The sequence below is a fragment of the Sander vitreus genome, chromosome 17 (assembly GCF_031162955.1).
Source record: "Sander vitreus isolate 19-12246 chromosome 17, sanVit1, whole genome shotgun sequence".
Classification (NCBI taxonomy): domain Eukaryota; kingdom Metazoa; phylum Chordata; class Actinopteri; order Perciformes; family Percidae; genus Sander; species Sander vitreus.
This window is the reverse complement of record NC_135871.1, coordinates 17,308,117-17,324,120: the sequence shown is the minus strand read 5'-3', so window position 1 is coordinate 17,324,120 and position 16,004 is coordinate 17,308,117. Positions and strand designations below refer to the sequence as shown.

Genomic DNA, 16,004 nt, shown 5'->3' with positions numbered 1-16,004 from the left:
TTAAGAGTATAAAAAGGGCATAATCTGTATTACTCTTTTCAAATTGCTGAATGGAAACCCAAAATTGATCAACATGGTGAAGTGAAAGTACAGATATAAGAACACACAGTACTGCTAACTGGATATGTATATATAAAAGTTTATTCAACTATTTTCAAATAATATTGGAATAAATAGATCTACATTTAATGGGGTAATGATGCCTCTAGGTGGCACGAAACAGGTACATAAAGATATTTCAGTATGTCTCATTGCTTGGAATAGAAATCGTCCAACATTTCATTTTGCATCATTTCCACTCTATTTACATTGTGTAATAGTTCAGTCCTTTCTGTACTTCTCTCCAGCTCCAGCTTTTCTCCATACACCAGAGTGTTGAACCATGCCTATGTGTATATCTTCTCTGAGAACATATGACAGATATATACAGAGGCACAGACTTAACTGTATATGTAAGTGTACATCATCCATAAAGTATATACAAATCATACACATGCATATAGGATATAGACAATGGAGTATTGACCGTTGAGTTTCCTTTAAGTCTGATCAGGTTGCAGAGGTTTCTTCGCTGGGACATGCAAGTGAGATTAAATATAGTTTACAGTAATTGTTATGCTCTTTCAGCATTTGACATGTTATCTCTTCCAAGCTAATAAAAACATTCTTTTAGACATAAAAGCATGAGTGTGTTTAAATGTTGTCTTACTATTAATGCATGGATACATGTACAACAGTGAAGTGAGTTTCACTCTATCTGTAAGAATCATGAGATAATCTACAAATATCTGGGAAAAACAAGTTAATTAAAATGTTAGATATTCCTCTAAACTGATATTTCCATTATAGTGCAGCGTGCAAAAGTCCTTTGATAGAAATTGGATCTTTGTGGCGGTGGAGTTGGTGTCATGATCCAGCGAGGAGGGACAGGTGGGGGGGAATCCCATGGTGTGGGCGTACGGGAGCGCGTGGGAGGGGGACTGACGTCAGGATGTTGCTGAGGGTGAGAGTACGGGCAGTGATGAGGATATGAATGTGGATGGAGACGGGGATGGGGGTGGGGATGGGGATGTGAATGGGTATTAGGGGTCGGACTGGGACGTGGATGTGGATGTGGGTGAGAGCGAGGAAGATGGCGTGGAGCAGAAGCCGGAGCTGGAGCATGACGTCAGCAGAAGTACTCGTTAGGCTGTCCCTCTATCTTAGTTGTGGCCTCAGAGTCCAGGCTGGAGCGGGCTGACAGCAGCCTGTTGGATTCCTCTGGGTTCAGTCTGTTCAAATACTCGCCCTCGAGCCCTTTGGCCTTCGTGCCAGGCGACAGTGTTTCAAAGGTCACATATGAATCTTGGATGTCCTTGGATTTCTTTCCCCAGTACTTCTGAATGCGTCTCTTCAGAGCCCCACAGCATACGATGACAGTGAGCGGGACCGCGATGATACAGGCCACTGTGATCACAATCACATTAATCAGCCTCTGGGTCCCAGTGGCACTGGCTGCTTCATCAGTGGAAAATATGACACACTGCTCCTTCTTAGGGATCAGGCCCCTCACACACACACAGGCAATGTACTTGGTCCTTGGCACCAGCCCATCGATGGTTACACGGTTCTGCCCCGCCCCAACATTGATCTTCCTCATGTCCCTCTCTCCAAAAACAGCATACAGCACACTAAATGCGGTTGTGTTCTTGGCCTTAGGGGCTCTCCAGTTTAAATAAATTGTATTGTCTGTGTCCCCCACCACCTTTACAGAGCGGACCACCCTGTCCGGGTCCTGCTGCAGCGACGACGTGTTGGCCGCCAGGTTGCTTAGATTAGTCTTCTCCAGATCCAACAGTGCATCTGTGTTGGAGGAGGTGGCAGGCCCCGGGGTGGCTCTGTCAGCCAAACTGTAACTGACTAGTCCAGGATCAGGACCAAGACCAGGTGGTAGGCCTGGATCTAGGGCAGGCAGAGATGAAGGGGTGGAGGTTGGAACCACATATCTGGCCACCAGTTTCTCCTGGTAGGCAGCTTTTCCCATCGGGTTGGGTTTCTTGACTTTGGGTTTCTTGTCGTTGCTGGTTTGGTTCACCTCTGGTTTTGGTGAGTTAGAGACAACGAGAGAAATGACAGCTTCAGCGTTCCCCGCATAGTTAGTAGCCTTGCAGATGTATTTCCCTGAATCCCGATGGGACACAGCTGGGACACTGAGGATGGACCAGGTGATTCCCTCCTTTGAGGTTTCCTGCTGGACTATGGCGGCAGAGAGAGGAGAATATGGACATTACACAATGGTTACAAAAGGAAGACATGTGAACAATAATAATAAAAAATATTTAAAATATATAAAATATGTGGCATCTGAGAAATATCCCCTTTTATTGATGCCAAGCAGGTGATTATGCAATGTTGCAATGATCATCAGCAGTGTTGCATAGTTCACTGTTGTAGCCACAGCTGTCAGTCAGACTTAAAACCTGACTATCTCCACTGGTAGCTTTCTGTTTAATTAACAGCAGCACACAGTGCAAAGTAAAGCATCTTATTTCAGACACAACACAGAGATAGACCCTGACATTCAAAGACCTGCTGACTCACCTCTTCCATTAAGGAGTCGCCCATCCGCCTTGCGCCATGTCAGGTCTGGGATCGGGACTCCGATGGTCCCACAGCGGAGCAGCACATTGTTCCCAACAGCGCTCCGGACTCGTGCCACAGCTGTGTGGATACGTGGGAGCTGACAGCGGCGCAGCTCTGCATCACTGAACAAGACGCCTGACACACTCTCCGGAGCTGAACACCGGAGCCTTGTGTCAATGAATGCCACTGAAAGAGTCGGAGACTTCTGGAACTGGATCAGGTCATAGAGCCGACAGTCACACACCCAGGGGTTGTCATGGAGACCTGAGGGTGAGGGTACAAGTGAGGCTACAGGAGTAAGATGAACGTCCAGCTGTGTGCAAAGTGATAGACCAGCCTGCAGATGGCTGGTGTGGATGTTAATCCTGTAAGAGGATTAACATTTAATTCATAAACTACACCATGACCATGACCATGGCAATGAAGATGATGATGATGATGATGATGATGATGATGATGGTCCAGTGATCAAGGTCAGGTTTAGCTGCCATTTCACCCTCCTGTCCTTGACAAAAGCATCAGCCTTTAGAGCTGACCTTGGAACAGCTGTCTGAGTATGAGAATGGGTTAAACACAGAAGATAAGCAAGTGTAAAATGAACTTTTTATTTCACAGATAGATAGATAGATAGATAGATAGATAGATAGATAGATATAAGTGTTTATAAATGTACAGTATTAGTCTGCAATTATAACTTCTTAGAACTACCTCATAGTATACTGTAAAGCATTTGTAATGTATAGATACTGTCTATAAATGCTAAATAGGGTGCATTAAAACAAGGGTCTGGTCTTTGGTTTTCCAAAGCACAATGGGGCATTTTTTTATTAAATACTACCGACCATCCTCTACTATGTAATAAATTATGTGTTGCTTAGCAACTGTTTTGTCCCGCCGCTGTTCAAGAATGTTGTTTTGAGCATAATTAATTAATACACTTTCCATTGTCGCACAGAGTTTAACAGCGCGCTTTTGGTATTTGGAATTGAGGCAGACATAAACCACGAGTTAAGGTTTGGTTAAAGTCCTTACCAAGTATCATTTTGGAGCTCTCTGGCCCTTGCACTGGTTTCGCCGCCAGCCAGGTGGACAGCACCTCTGCCGGCAGGGTCAGCAAGCTGTTGCTGGACAGATCCAGGTAGGTGAGGTTCTTGATGTAAGTGGTGGCCTCCGCTGGCAGCGAGGTGAGCTGGTTGTTGTGCAAATCGAGAAGTCTGAGACTGGGCATATCCATGAGACATTCCCAGGGAAAGGCGGTGAGGGCATTCCCGTCCAGACGAAGCTCTTCCAGGTTAAGCAGTCCCCGGAAACTGTCCGGGCTCAAAGCGGACAGCGTGTTGAAAGACATCCACAGGAATTCCAGACTGGAGAGGTAGTTGAAGGCTTCGCTTGGTATCCGCTGGATGGCTGTCTTCTCAATCCGCAGCTTGGACGTGTCAACAGGAAACCCGACAGGCACAAGAGATATCTCGGGATCATTGCAAATCACGCTCCTAAAAGGGAGACATCATAGGTGAATTTGTGTTTTACCTCCAAATCATCTTTCACAAATTACGCATTTAAGGACATTTTTTTCACAAAGTAAATATAATATTATATATATATATATATATATATATATATATATATATATATATATATATATATATATATATATATATAAAATAGCATTAAAGTCTAAGATTAAATAATGTTTTTCTAGAGGATACAAAAAAAGATGTGGTAAGTTCACAAGCACCAACAATGGTATGGCTAATAATTCTGAAAAAAACACTGATTTCCCAATCTATCCTAACTCACATAAAAAGCATACATGAGGAGGTTGAAAGTGCCTTTGAGAGATAATCCTGCATTAAATAAAATTGGACCGACATGCACTCCCTAAATTATCTTTTGTACACGTGTTTACCTATGCTGTCTCAGGACTCGACCTGTTCGTCTGAAAAGATGCGTCTGTGCGCACAAACCAGAGCACATTATAGTGTGTTTTTGATATAAAATCATTTACATTTTAAACATCTTGCTTACCTGGCCTTTGATCCATCACTCAGGTTGTGGTAAAAACAGCTGCACTGCGACGGGCAGGAGCTCACTGTGGAGAGAAGTTCACCTGTGGCCACGTAGAGCCCCATGAGCAGGACGAGGAACATTTTGGCCCAGTTTTACGCATACGCAGCTTGCCTACATGCGCCCAGTTTAAGTCAAACAGACTTGCTTTTTTCTCTCATTTACAAGAATATCATCCGCATGGCTTTGTCCCACCGCTTCGCTGTCCCATAGTGATCCGACTGATATGAGTCCCGAGATAAAAAGGATAGTCAAGGATTAGCGAAAGGACTGGCGTTCTTTTCATTTGGATGCGTATTGCATCCCGGAATCCGATAGGCTGCGCAGAGACGTCCCTATTTATTATCACAGAAAAACACTTCCGAAATGGTCATAATCCACTGATGTTTGGATTTTTCTTTCCCTCAAATGTTGCTTGTTCATTTGAGCTCTGTCGTGACAGTTACTCTATAAGTGGACAGCACATGTTTTACCACAAGGTGGCCCCTATACCCTGAGGCTCCTTGGGGCCTTTGCACTCAACAGCTACTTAAAAAAATTTAATGTGCCATCCTTATTTTATTTGAAGAATTTTTATATTTGTATCACAAAACAGCTAATATCTCTGTAGTTGGAAAGCAGATACAGAGACTTTGACTGAAATTAAACAATAATAGACAGATCTCTTTTTTCATGCAAAATAAGAGAAAAGGAAATGACCCTGCTGGTGGGGCCTGAACCACTGATGAAAAACATGTAACAGTGAATTAAATCATTTCACTGCAAAATGTCTCTTATCACAGAAAAAAATACATATCCTTAAAGTTTTTCCCCTTTTTGGCAATCCCCACCCCACTCTATCACAACTATGTACCTGCACATAAATTGCACATGTAAACTATCCATCAACAGGAAACAAAGTAGTATTTTCTGAACAAACACAATTGGTCAGAATAAAGAGAAAGACTTCAATAGTAAAACGTGTATCTTTAATCAGTTTGAATGAAAGTGACTCACAATGGCCTTTAGGTTTCACCTCAGTAACCCATTTGGAGTCCAATACTACTCGAGGAAAATACCTCCAATTGTAAAGCTTTTGTTTTGCAATGAAGGTAAATCCATGTGTTGTTTGGCACGTGTTCCTTGTGTCCCCCTTTGTATTTAATCACTCTGGAAGTTCAGTGTTATACTTGGCTGGCACTGCAAAGTGTGCTGACTGTGGACTGAATAGATGGTGAAACACAGGCCTTGAATGTGTTTGAAAAACTTGGCAGCAAGAACCAAAGAATTTAACCACAGAGCCAGGTCAAAGGTTTTAGTACACAATGACAAGTTTAAATGAAGCAAGAGTTGTCAGATGAAACTTTAGAGTCTGCTTTAGTGCACACTTTCAGCAGAAAAAGTCATCAAAAGCATCCAAATGCTATTGTATGTACCTATTTGTGTCAGCATTTATTTACATTTGAGATCATCTTTATCTGGAAAGGATATTCATTTGTTAAAGCATCGAAGTGTTTTCAGTTTTTAGTGAGACCATTTTTTAAGATGGGAAATTTGGAGGGGAAAAAGCCAGGAGCATGCAGAAATGTGACAACTGCACAATTAAACTCATGTTCTGTTGGGAGCCATTTGTTTTCAGTAGGATAGAACGTGTTAAAAAAATAAAAATCTATGAATATATATGTATACTGTACCTTTTTGGATCTTGACCATTTGCATTTCCATAATGATTTTGCACTTTTAACTCATTTACACCTATATTTACTAAGATTTCTGATTTTATAATCCTGAAACTGAGAAAGACTTTAGCCACACAATGGCAGTCTTGTGTCCCCTCTATCCGTTATGAAAAGCTGCAAATGATTTAGCAACTGAAGCATGACCAATCTATTGAAGGCAGGGGATGATGGCTGGATGTCATGTCATCTACTGCTACAGCTGAATTGGAATACAGGCTTTTATTGTATGCCACATATTTTCCTTATCACACAGGAAACTCCAGACTGAATCAATCTTCTGTTGACACATGTTGTGTCTGCAGATCCAAAAGTGCAATTTGGTTTTGTCTATTATTTCAGACAGATGTCATATTGGTTTAATCTCTTGAGGTTAGTGTGCCTATCAAAAGTTGTATTCCCTACTAAAAATATCCACAAAACAAACGCTGACTGTCCAGTTTCACATCCACACTTCAAAACAGAGTCCTGCCATATGGGACAAAGGATTCATTAAGATACAGATCAACAGTACTCACATGGATCATCTGGAGTGTCACAATAATCACTTTGTGTCATCAACCAGCGAATGAGCAGGGTTAATTAATTGAAATGCATCACATACATTTCATTTTAATATAAACTGTGCATAAGATGAAATGCATTGGTGTGCTGGACATCTGGAAATGATAAATCGTTAAGTCTAATATATTGCACGGAGATTAGACACCACATTTCTTTACACTTAATTCACATGTACATTTGTAACGCTCTATAGCCACTGGATGTAACGTGACTCAAAGACCCCTGCCTTTGGCAAGAACATGGAAGTCTAAGAATAATAGGGTTATTATTGTTGCTGTCAATGGAGGGAATTTCTTTGATGTTGTATTTGGAGGGCTTCGCTTTCCTCTTAAATGTGAGTGTAGTAATGATTGGCTGGAGCTCTGCAGACACCTGTTGTCTCCTTAGAGCGATGCAGAGCTGTGGGCTGCATCACACGCGTCGCCTCGTCCTTTGACATCAGCAACGGCTGCATCATCACTGGGAACCAGAGACACAAAAGCTTGTTGTGTAACTAATTGAGGGCTTTACTGGTTGCGGTGGGGAAATACGCATTAAGGGTTTTTTTTGCAGTTTGTGTGGTTACGTTCATTATGACATTCCTGCACGGATTGGGGCGACAGAGATTCGAGGGATTTACACAATAAAGTGCATGCTTTTCACGTGAAACGCCCGTATAAAAGCGGGCTCCCTTCGGCCACATTGAGGCACATCGTAAACGAGCGGACTGAGGAGTGAAAAGTCTGTGACAGCTGCACTTTATTGTGTCAATACGACTTCAGGATGGTCTCGTCTTACCCTTTACCGGAGGGCTTCTCCGACTTTGATGTGTTCTCCCTAGGATCTTGTCTGCTTGTGGAGGGTGAGTGTTTTTGTTTTGTGTTGGATTTAAGCCAAAAACACTGCGAGGCTACAAGACAGCACCCGCTTTAACCTATGACAGGACCTGACGCCCCCGGTCAATGACAGTATGGCTATGTTGTAGGAGGCAGTAGCTCCTTCTTCTTCCTCATAGTGTCTTTAGACTTGCAATTAACCTTCACGTATAGTCTGTAGACAAAGACAAGAATGCGATGTTTGAAAGGAGCATGTTTATATGTCACGGTGCTGCATGTGGCGCAATCAGCATCGCTGTGCGCACTGATTCAAATTCATCGCCGTACACTTCCTTCATTCACGATTGTTTATTTGTCTTCCACCAAAGGTCTGCTGGGCTTCATTTTAAATGCGGTGACAATCGTTGCTTTCCTCAAAGTGAGAGAGCTGAGGACCCCAAGCAATTTCTTAGTGTTCAGCTTAGCGATGGCTGATATGGGCATCTCTATGAACGCCACCATCGCCGCTTTCTCCAGCTTCCTGAGGTTAGTGATGCAGCCTAACCACCCCTTTCGTAATGATCAAGGTTTGTTTGACCAAATGTGACCAAATTAAATGTGAGAAATGAACAGATAATAGCCTACCTGGCTATCGATACAGGCAGGAACAACTATGGATGCAGAGAACAGGGGTCAATAGGCTGCACTGCGAGGGTCATGTGCAGGGGGTTTTCAAGCTGTAATCACGAGATGAGAGATGCTGCTCTCATTGTTCATGAGTCTAGGGATTATATATAGCCTACTATTACTACTAGTACATTGATGAATTGCTTGATCATTCAGGGCTTCTATCAGTTTTAGTTTGTTCAAGGACATAATCTGTTTTAGCACATCCTGCTGAAGTAAGCTCAATTTGACTAATTTCTTTAACGTGAATAAAGGAATACATTTATGAAATCACCCACTGTCTCCAGGTACTGGCCTTATGGCTCTCAAGGATGCCAGACTCATGGTTTCCATGGCTTCGTGACAGCTCTCGCCAGCCTCCACTTCATAGCCGCCATTGCCTGGGACAGATACCACCAGTACTGCACAAGTAAGTCAACACCTGCTTCTGTCCCTGTAGGTGAAGCACAATTACAACCAAATGGATTCTACTTTTCCTCCCCCACAGAGCACAGGCTCTCTCACTCTCTCTCTCTCTCTCTCTCTCTCTCTCTCTCTCTCTCTCTCTCACACACACACACACACACACACACACACACACACACACACACAGACAAACTGACATGTTGAGAATCCACAGCTGCTCTTCCAATAATCAATGCATTGCATTGCAAGTATACACTAAGCAGGTTCTTGGTCTCCAGCTGATCTTAAGAACTGCTTTTCTGAAGAGGCCAGCTGGTCCACAAGTGGCCTGTTGATAAATTAGCTGCAGGCCACTCTGACACCATGGCAAAACATATGAACAAAACTAAAATATATATGATATAAATATATAACAGTTATAGATGTAAATGTTCACACCATTATCTGTGCTTATTAGATAGCTAACAACAAGTGTTTCTGCAGTAGTGTGACCTTTGTTCGAGGTGTTAGAAGTAGTAATGGTGAATGTTTTGAACCTATTCTTATCAGGGACAAAACTGCAGTGGAGCAGCGCCATCACTCTGACTGTATTTATCTGGCTCTTCACTGCCTTCTGGTCTGCCATGCCCCTCATTGGCTGGGGAGAGTACGACTACGAGCCCCTTAGGACATGCTGCACTCTGGACTACAGCAAGGGAGACAGGTAATACAGTACACACACACACACACACTAAATACAGATTACATTCTCTATCACTCACAGGGAGTAGTTTATATTACATTTACAGCCTTTTGTGCATTTTTCTCTCCACAGAAACTATGTGTCCTACTTGATCCCCATGGCCATCTTCAACATGGCAATCCAGGTGTTTGTTGTCATGTCCTCTTACCAGTCCATTGCACAGAAATTCAAGAAGACTGGAAACCCCAGAGTAAGTGAAAATAACTAAACTCATGGGATTAGTGTAAAGTGATACACAGATATTTCCAATTCAAGTTAACATAGCAATGTTATGTTTTCAAACCAACACAGAGACAGACTGGCTCTGTTTTGCTTCAGTTGCTCAAAACCCAAATGAATGAACATGCTTGATGCAGAGAAATTCAGAACTAACTGTGAAACCCAACACTGGCGGTTTTAAGTAACAGAGAAAACTACTGCACAAATCCTTACCAATATGCAATTATTCCTACTTTGAAGCTACGCATTGGCAGTGGTGGAATGTTACTAAGTACATTTACTCAAGTACAGGACTTAGTAGGGCTGCACAATTAATCGCCATATTATCGAAATCGCAATATGGACAAGTACAATATTCAAATTGCAGAAGGGCGCAATATTTGTTAAAGGCAAATTATGTGTCAAACCATTCAATATTAAGTATTGTGGCGCTACAGAGACATCCCAGCCTGCAAATCCTATCCTATAGACTAAATCCTCGCAAATATCACACTATAATCATTTTTTATTTTAATATTTTTCAATGAAAATGAGAATAATGCTACAAAAATGATCATTCCCCTCCAATATCATGAATCATATCGCAATATAGGTAAAAATAATCCCAATTAGATATTATCCATTATCGTGCAACCCTAGACTTAAGTACAAATTTTAGGTACTTTTACGGAGTCTTTTCTTTTCATGCCACTTTCTACTTCTACTCCACTACATCTCAGAGGGATATATTGTACTTTTTACAGCACTACATTTATCTGACCAGATACTTCATTAATAAGGATGTTTGCATACAAAAAATACGATGACCTTATAAAATGTTTTTTTAATAAATTAAACTACCCAACAGTACATAAAAGTACAGCTGAAACGATTAGTCGATTGACAGAAAATGAATTGGCAACTATAAGTTAAGTCATTTTTCATGACAAAACATGTTTCAAACATTTCATGGTTCCAGCTTCACAAATGTTTTGCTTTTCCTTTTAATGATTTAAATATATTTTTAATAATTGGGAATTTTGTGCAATTAGTTGGAACAAGCATTGTGAAGGTGCCACTTTGGACTCTGAGGACCATTCATGGTCATCTCTCACTATTTTCAGAATAGATAATAAGCAGATGAATCCATAACGGAAATAATCATTAGTTGCAGTCTGATACAAGACAATTATATATGAACTCCACATCAACCAACTAATGATCTACAGTAAGTATATGATATATGTTAGTATAACAGTAACAGGGGCAATTTTTCTGCAATGAGTACTTTAACCTTTAATACTTAAAGGTCCAATATGTAATATATTTACTGTAATAAATCCAAAAATGACCCCAATGCGTCATCAGATATTAAGGAAACATGTTAAGTTAAAATACTATCTATTCTGATAGTTTCTGTTATCAACTGCCCAGTTTGACAGCCAGGCCGGGTTGCCAGATATACCTGTAAAAACGTAAACCCAGCGCGCTACAGCTGTAACCTTAGTACAGCCAGGAAAGCAGCAAACAAACGAACAGGATCAACAGAGATAGATTCTACCCAAAAAAATGTTTCTAACAGTTGCGTGACCAGAGACATAACAAACCCCGGGTAAATATTGGAGATGTATTTGAAAGATGGAGACAGGTCAGAGCCCAAAAGGACGCCGAGTTGGCTAATTTCCTCCTGAACAGGTAAGCATTAGCTTCAGTTAGCTTCAGGCTAATTTATCACGGCTACAAGGGATGGGCATTTTATTTAATTTCAACATTCGTGTACTCACATTGAATTATATAGGTAGAGTTCCCAAGTTGGTTACTCGCAAAAACAACTGAGACACTGCCAAAAAAAAATTTCCTACTATGGCCACGCCAAGACTGTTTACAACGTGTAGCCTGTTCAGCGGCCGTAGCCGACAACGGTGAGTTATTTGAAGCCAAGAGAGGGGGGGCTATAAATTGGAAAGAGAGGACTGTGAGTTTGCAGTGTGTTTAGCGATTGTTGCTGTAATTCTAAGCCAATAAAGTGTGTTCAGTCGGGTGGAGTGGATGGCAAGGTAGTGTTATTTTTAGCGGTTCTCACCTTAATTCTAAGCCTAGGAAGCGTGTCTGTCCCTCGGGTGGAGAGGACAGCGAGGTTGTTGTGTTTTTTAGCGGTTCCTACCGTAATTCTAAGCCGAAAAAGTGTGTCTGTCAGTTGGGCACAGAGCTCCGCGTGAGCACAGGCTTTTATGACAATATAGCCAGCATCTAACGTTAGCTACTCCGCTGTGCAGTGATGTAATGTCTGGCTATGTGAGACAAGCGTCTAGCAACATTGTTGTGGATGCTGCGGTCTCAGCCTGGCAACTTCCGTGAACTTGAAGTCTGGGGAGGAGGGGGCGGGGGAGATGACACTCTCCAGTATTTTGAATTTGTACTGCAGTAACTATTTTAAACACTAGCTGTCAGTATTGCATATTGAACCTTTAAGTACATTTTCCTGATTATAGTCACATACTTTTTAAGTAACATTTTCTATGCAACTTTGACTTGTAGAATGGTGTTAGTACTTTTTCTAAAACAAAGAATCTGAACACTTCATTCACTACTGCCCAATGGAAGAGGAAATTCTCTATTTAATCTTTTTCTAGTGTAAGCACAACTTTCTCACGTGGTCCTTATTCAGAGTGACAAAAAAGACAGTGAATGGGTAGCATGCGGGCTGTGACATATATAGGTCATTGCCAAGGGGTGAAGACCGGGTGCTTTAGTTGGGAATGCGGACAGTAGCTGGTGTGCAGTGAAAAGAACAATGTATCTGTGAATGGTAGTCCAATAGTGGAGTTCCTCAGGGGCTGAATCAGGTTGCCTCACTTTATGTTGCAAAACCCTATTGCTCACAGTCATCTGAGTTTCTGGAGACTCTTTCATTACACACATAAAGGCTGCAGAGACACTATGCTGTGCAATGTAATTATGTAATGAATGTAATGTATAGTCATACAATGTATGCCATAAAAACCTGGAGGGATACAATTGTCCAGACGTGTCCCATGGCCAAGAAGTAGTGAGAAGTTCTGTCTGATGTTACCTTATAAAGACTAGCGCAGTGCCCGTTGCATGTTCAGAACAGGCTGATTGCTTGGCCTCTGGTATTGATGCTTGCAGCTTTCTCAACTAACGCTCATCCAAACAACTTCACACTCAACACTGCACTAACCTGGGTCCTGAGCAATACACCTGCCATGACATTGTTGCGTCCCCCAGCAATGCTAGAGTATACGTGTCATTTGCTAACAGCTAGCTAATTTGCTATTGGCTATTTCCAAGAAACGTTCATTCTGAAAGTTACAGTGCTGATGCTTGAAATGTTTGAGTTTGCTACAATGTAACATCTCCGGTCTCTCTTTCTTCATCTGTTCTTGTATTTACTGTAGCGAGCGACAGAGAGCGAGCTGTGCCCAGCATGCTGTTCGGCAGTGTAACAGTTAATAGGGGTCCCCTCTGAATACAATACACAGTGTATACAAAATGCATTACTAGTAAATATGTCCCATAGATCCCAAGAGCTCAAACTTGAGCCCTGCACTTCCTTGGGTCCTCAGTAATACACCCGTCAGTCAGTACAAACTCATGACTATCTTTGTTTAAACCCTACTTGATTTTAAGTTCAAGTAGAGGTGCCAAAGTTTCCAGAAATGCCAAATGTGTATAAAATGATGACACAAGACAACTATAATATTTCCATTTCATGAAAAATGCAGCCATAAAAACAAGGAGTTGTAAGTGTGAATATTTCACTTAGTGTAACCATCCTATAGCTCCATGCCGAGTTGAAACAAGCTAAGAGGCGAACCTGTTAAATGTCTGTTTTGACCACTGGATTACAGCAAACTGCCCCTTTACTCGCTAGCTATTTCTGTTTCATAGCTGAGCAGGTATGATCTTTACACAGACAGACATTATCCCAGGCATGTGACTGGATCTCATGACGCACAGCATTTATGTCTCCTTCACTCCTTATGGTTGATTGTTACTAATCATTCATGTGTATCCCTCTTACTCTGCCTCTCGCTAACCTTTACCCTCTGTAGTTCAACCCCAACACTCCTCTTAAGACTTTGCTGTTCTGCTGGTGCCCCTATGGCATCCTGGCTTTCTACGCCGCTGTGGAGAATGCCAACCTGGTGTCCCCTAAGCTCAGGATGGTAAGGACAGCCAGCACATACATGCTCACAAAAGCTCTCCAAAACATAATGTATACATTTTGAAATGCAGATCATATAACCTGCACATGTTGGACATACATACATATGCAGTAAATATATACAGAAAAATATCTTAAATGTTAAAAAATATTAAGATTTTTGACTTTGCCACCCCCTGTGGTAGTATTAAAAAAGACGCTGTAGCAGACCAATTCATGCCGTCATTTCTCATTTTTCTACAAACAAAAACCATCAGAATAATTTCGAATATTGCTATAATCATATAAATATCTTTAGCTCATTTTCATGAGAATCTGCCTCTGAATATTGAGGTATTTTAAGTACTAACAACCTTGTCATGCATGCACCTGTCTCTACAGATTGCTCCTATCCTGGCTAAGACTTCTCCCACCTTCAATGTCTTCCTGTACGCTTTGGGAAATGAGAACTACAGAGGAGGCATCTGGCAGTTCCTCACTGGGGAAAAGATTGATGTGCCTCAAATTGAGAACAAGTCCAAATAAACTAAGCATTAATAATTACACACACTTAGTGTTCTGGTGGCTTCTCTAGGTACCTAGATGTTTCTGTCTGGGTGTGTATGCATGCCTTGTGTTTGAAACAGTGGTAGCCATTGTCCCTGGTAAACATCTGTCCTGAATTTGCTGTCATTTGTTTCTGCAGTTGTGTTTTGTAACCGAAAAAGTGAATTGCCATATTGTTAAAAGTTAACAAAATGTTCAAACAATTCCTCTTGGAAGGGACTACTAAGTGCAGCAGTATTTCATTGTACCATGTAAATGCAACAAAAAAACATTGGACTTGACCTCTTCTGTAACAAACACAATTCTTTGGGATTATGATTTTTTGGTTTTCTTGAGTCAATGGGAAATGTAATGTAATTTCTCTCATTAACTAGGGGGATGAATTTTATTTGAGTTTCCCCTAGGAAATGCTTTCTGTAAACAGACGTCATTCAAGATGCTCAAATATTCTATTAGTTTCAAGGTTGATTTAACAGTCCTACAAAGAAAGTAATGTCACAGCTAACAGAGGATTCATGTTAAGGATTGTATGACTTCAGTGTGTGCATGCCACTCTTGTCATGTTCTGTGCAGTCATGTGTGACCTCTGTATCCAGAGTCCGTCACTAATCCTCTAAACAAGAGGACCATTCTTCAATACACAGCCCCCACGACAAGTTAGAGATTAGTGGGTGGCTGTAGATTAACTGGACGCCCTTCTCACCAGCAGATTTGCATATTAAATAAAGATAGAAGTCTGTATGACATTTAAATAGAGAAATAAGAGAAGTAAGAGTTATTTATTGGTATTTACTAACATAATTTACGTGGTATATTCCTGGTTTAAATTAGGCTTTAAAATGTAATAAGATATGGCTGCTCCTTAATGTTAATGGAATTCTGTGTATGACTAAGGCAGTATTTAATTTATCTATTTAACTTGTGCATGTGTTTTCACATGTGATTATTATTCATAATAAACCTTACCTTAAAAATGGCATTACTTTGAAATTTCTTTAAAAATGTATTGTCTAACCACAGCGTTAGACAGTACACAATAACATATTGTTATTAAATAACCAATATTCTTACAGTAAGTTTCAAAAATCAAGTAGTAGCCTCTCATTGTATTGTTTTATTGTAGCATATGATTTCAGTATATAACAGCATAATAAGGAATGTTATCAACATACAGGGTCAGAGTGGAGTGTTTTTTTTTTGTTGATCTAAAAAGGTGGACACCTTTTAAACATAGGCTACTTTAGAATCCCGTTTCTATATGATGATACATATATGGTTCATGGCATCATAATGTAAATGCTTAACAGCACAAACAGGCCCATTCCCACCTTAACTCTCCCATGTAAATGGATAAATAGCTTACATGTAAGTGTGAAGTTCTTTGAAATCCTTAAAGATTAGTTAGTGGTGGACTGCAAATGTTGTAGTCCAGATGACCAATTATTATATACTGAAAAATGTGTAGTTATATATAG

General features: G+C 40.9%; 2 protein-coding genes across 2 annotated transcripts; one reads left to right on the top strand and one right to left on the bottom strand.

Annotated features, from left to right (window-relative positions):
* Nucleotides 1–1,168: 1,168 nt before the first annotated feature.
* On the bottom strand, nucleotides 1,169–4,772 carry lrit1a (leucine-rich repeat, immunoglobulin-like and transmembrane domains 1a). The gene is made up of 4 exons (XM_078273489.1): nucleotides 4,651–4,772; nucleotides 3,655–4,115; nucleotides 2,581–2,886; nucleotides 1,169–2,235 (listed from the first exon to the last, which is right to left on the bottom strand). The coding sequence occupies exons 1-4, from the start codon at nucleotides 4,770–4,772 to the stop codon at nucleotides 1,169–1,171; spliced, it is 1,956 nt and encodes a 651-aa protein (XP_078129615.1).
* Nucleotides 4,773–7,730: 2,958 nt separating this feature from the next.
* Nucleotides 7,731–14,551, top strand: rgra (retinal G protein coupled receptor a). Its single transcript, XM_078273573.1, has 7 exons — nucleotides 7,731–7,809; nucleotides 8,152–8,308; nucleotides 8,737–8,858; nucleotides 9,404–9,557; nucleotides 9,669–9,786; nucleotides 13,871–13,984; nucleotides 14,365–14,551. The coding sequence occupies exons 1-7, from the start codon at nucleotides 7,731–7,733 to the stop codon at nucleotides 14,506–14,508; spliced, it is 888 nt and encodes a 295-aa protein (XP_078129699.1). The 3' UTR covers nucleotides 14,509–14,551.
* The last annotated feature ends 1,453 nt before the right edge of the window (nucleotides 14,552–16,004 follow it).

Coding starts and splice junctions, on each gene's coding strand:
- lrit1a (XM_078273489.1), bottom strand. CDS start 4,772: ATGTTCCTCGTCCTGCTCATGGGGCTCTACGTGGCCACAGGTGAACTT. Junction 4,116..4,650: donor AGTGATGGATCAAAGGCCAG/GTAAGCAAGATG, acceptor TCTCCCTTTTAG/GAGCGTGATTTGCAATGATC. Junction 2,887..3,654: donor GAGCTCCAAAATGATACTTG/GTAAGGACTTTA, acceptor CCTCACCCTCAG/GTCTCCATGACAACCCCTGG.
- rgra (XM_078273573.1), top strand. CDS start 7,731: ATGGTCTCGTCTTACCCTTTACCGGAGGGCTTCTCCGACTTTGATGTG. Junction 8,309..8,736: donor GCTTTCTCCAGCTTCCTGAG/GTTAGTGATGCA, acceptor CACTGTCTCCAG/GTACTGGCCTTATGGCTCTC. Junction 9,558..9,668: donor GACTACAGCAAGGGAGACAG/GTAATACAGTAC, acceptor TTCTCTCCACAG/AAACTATGTGTCCTACTTGA.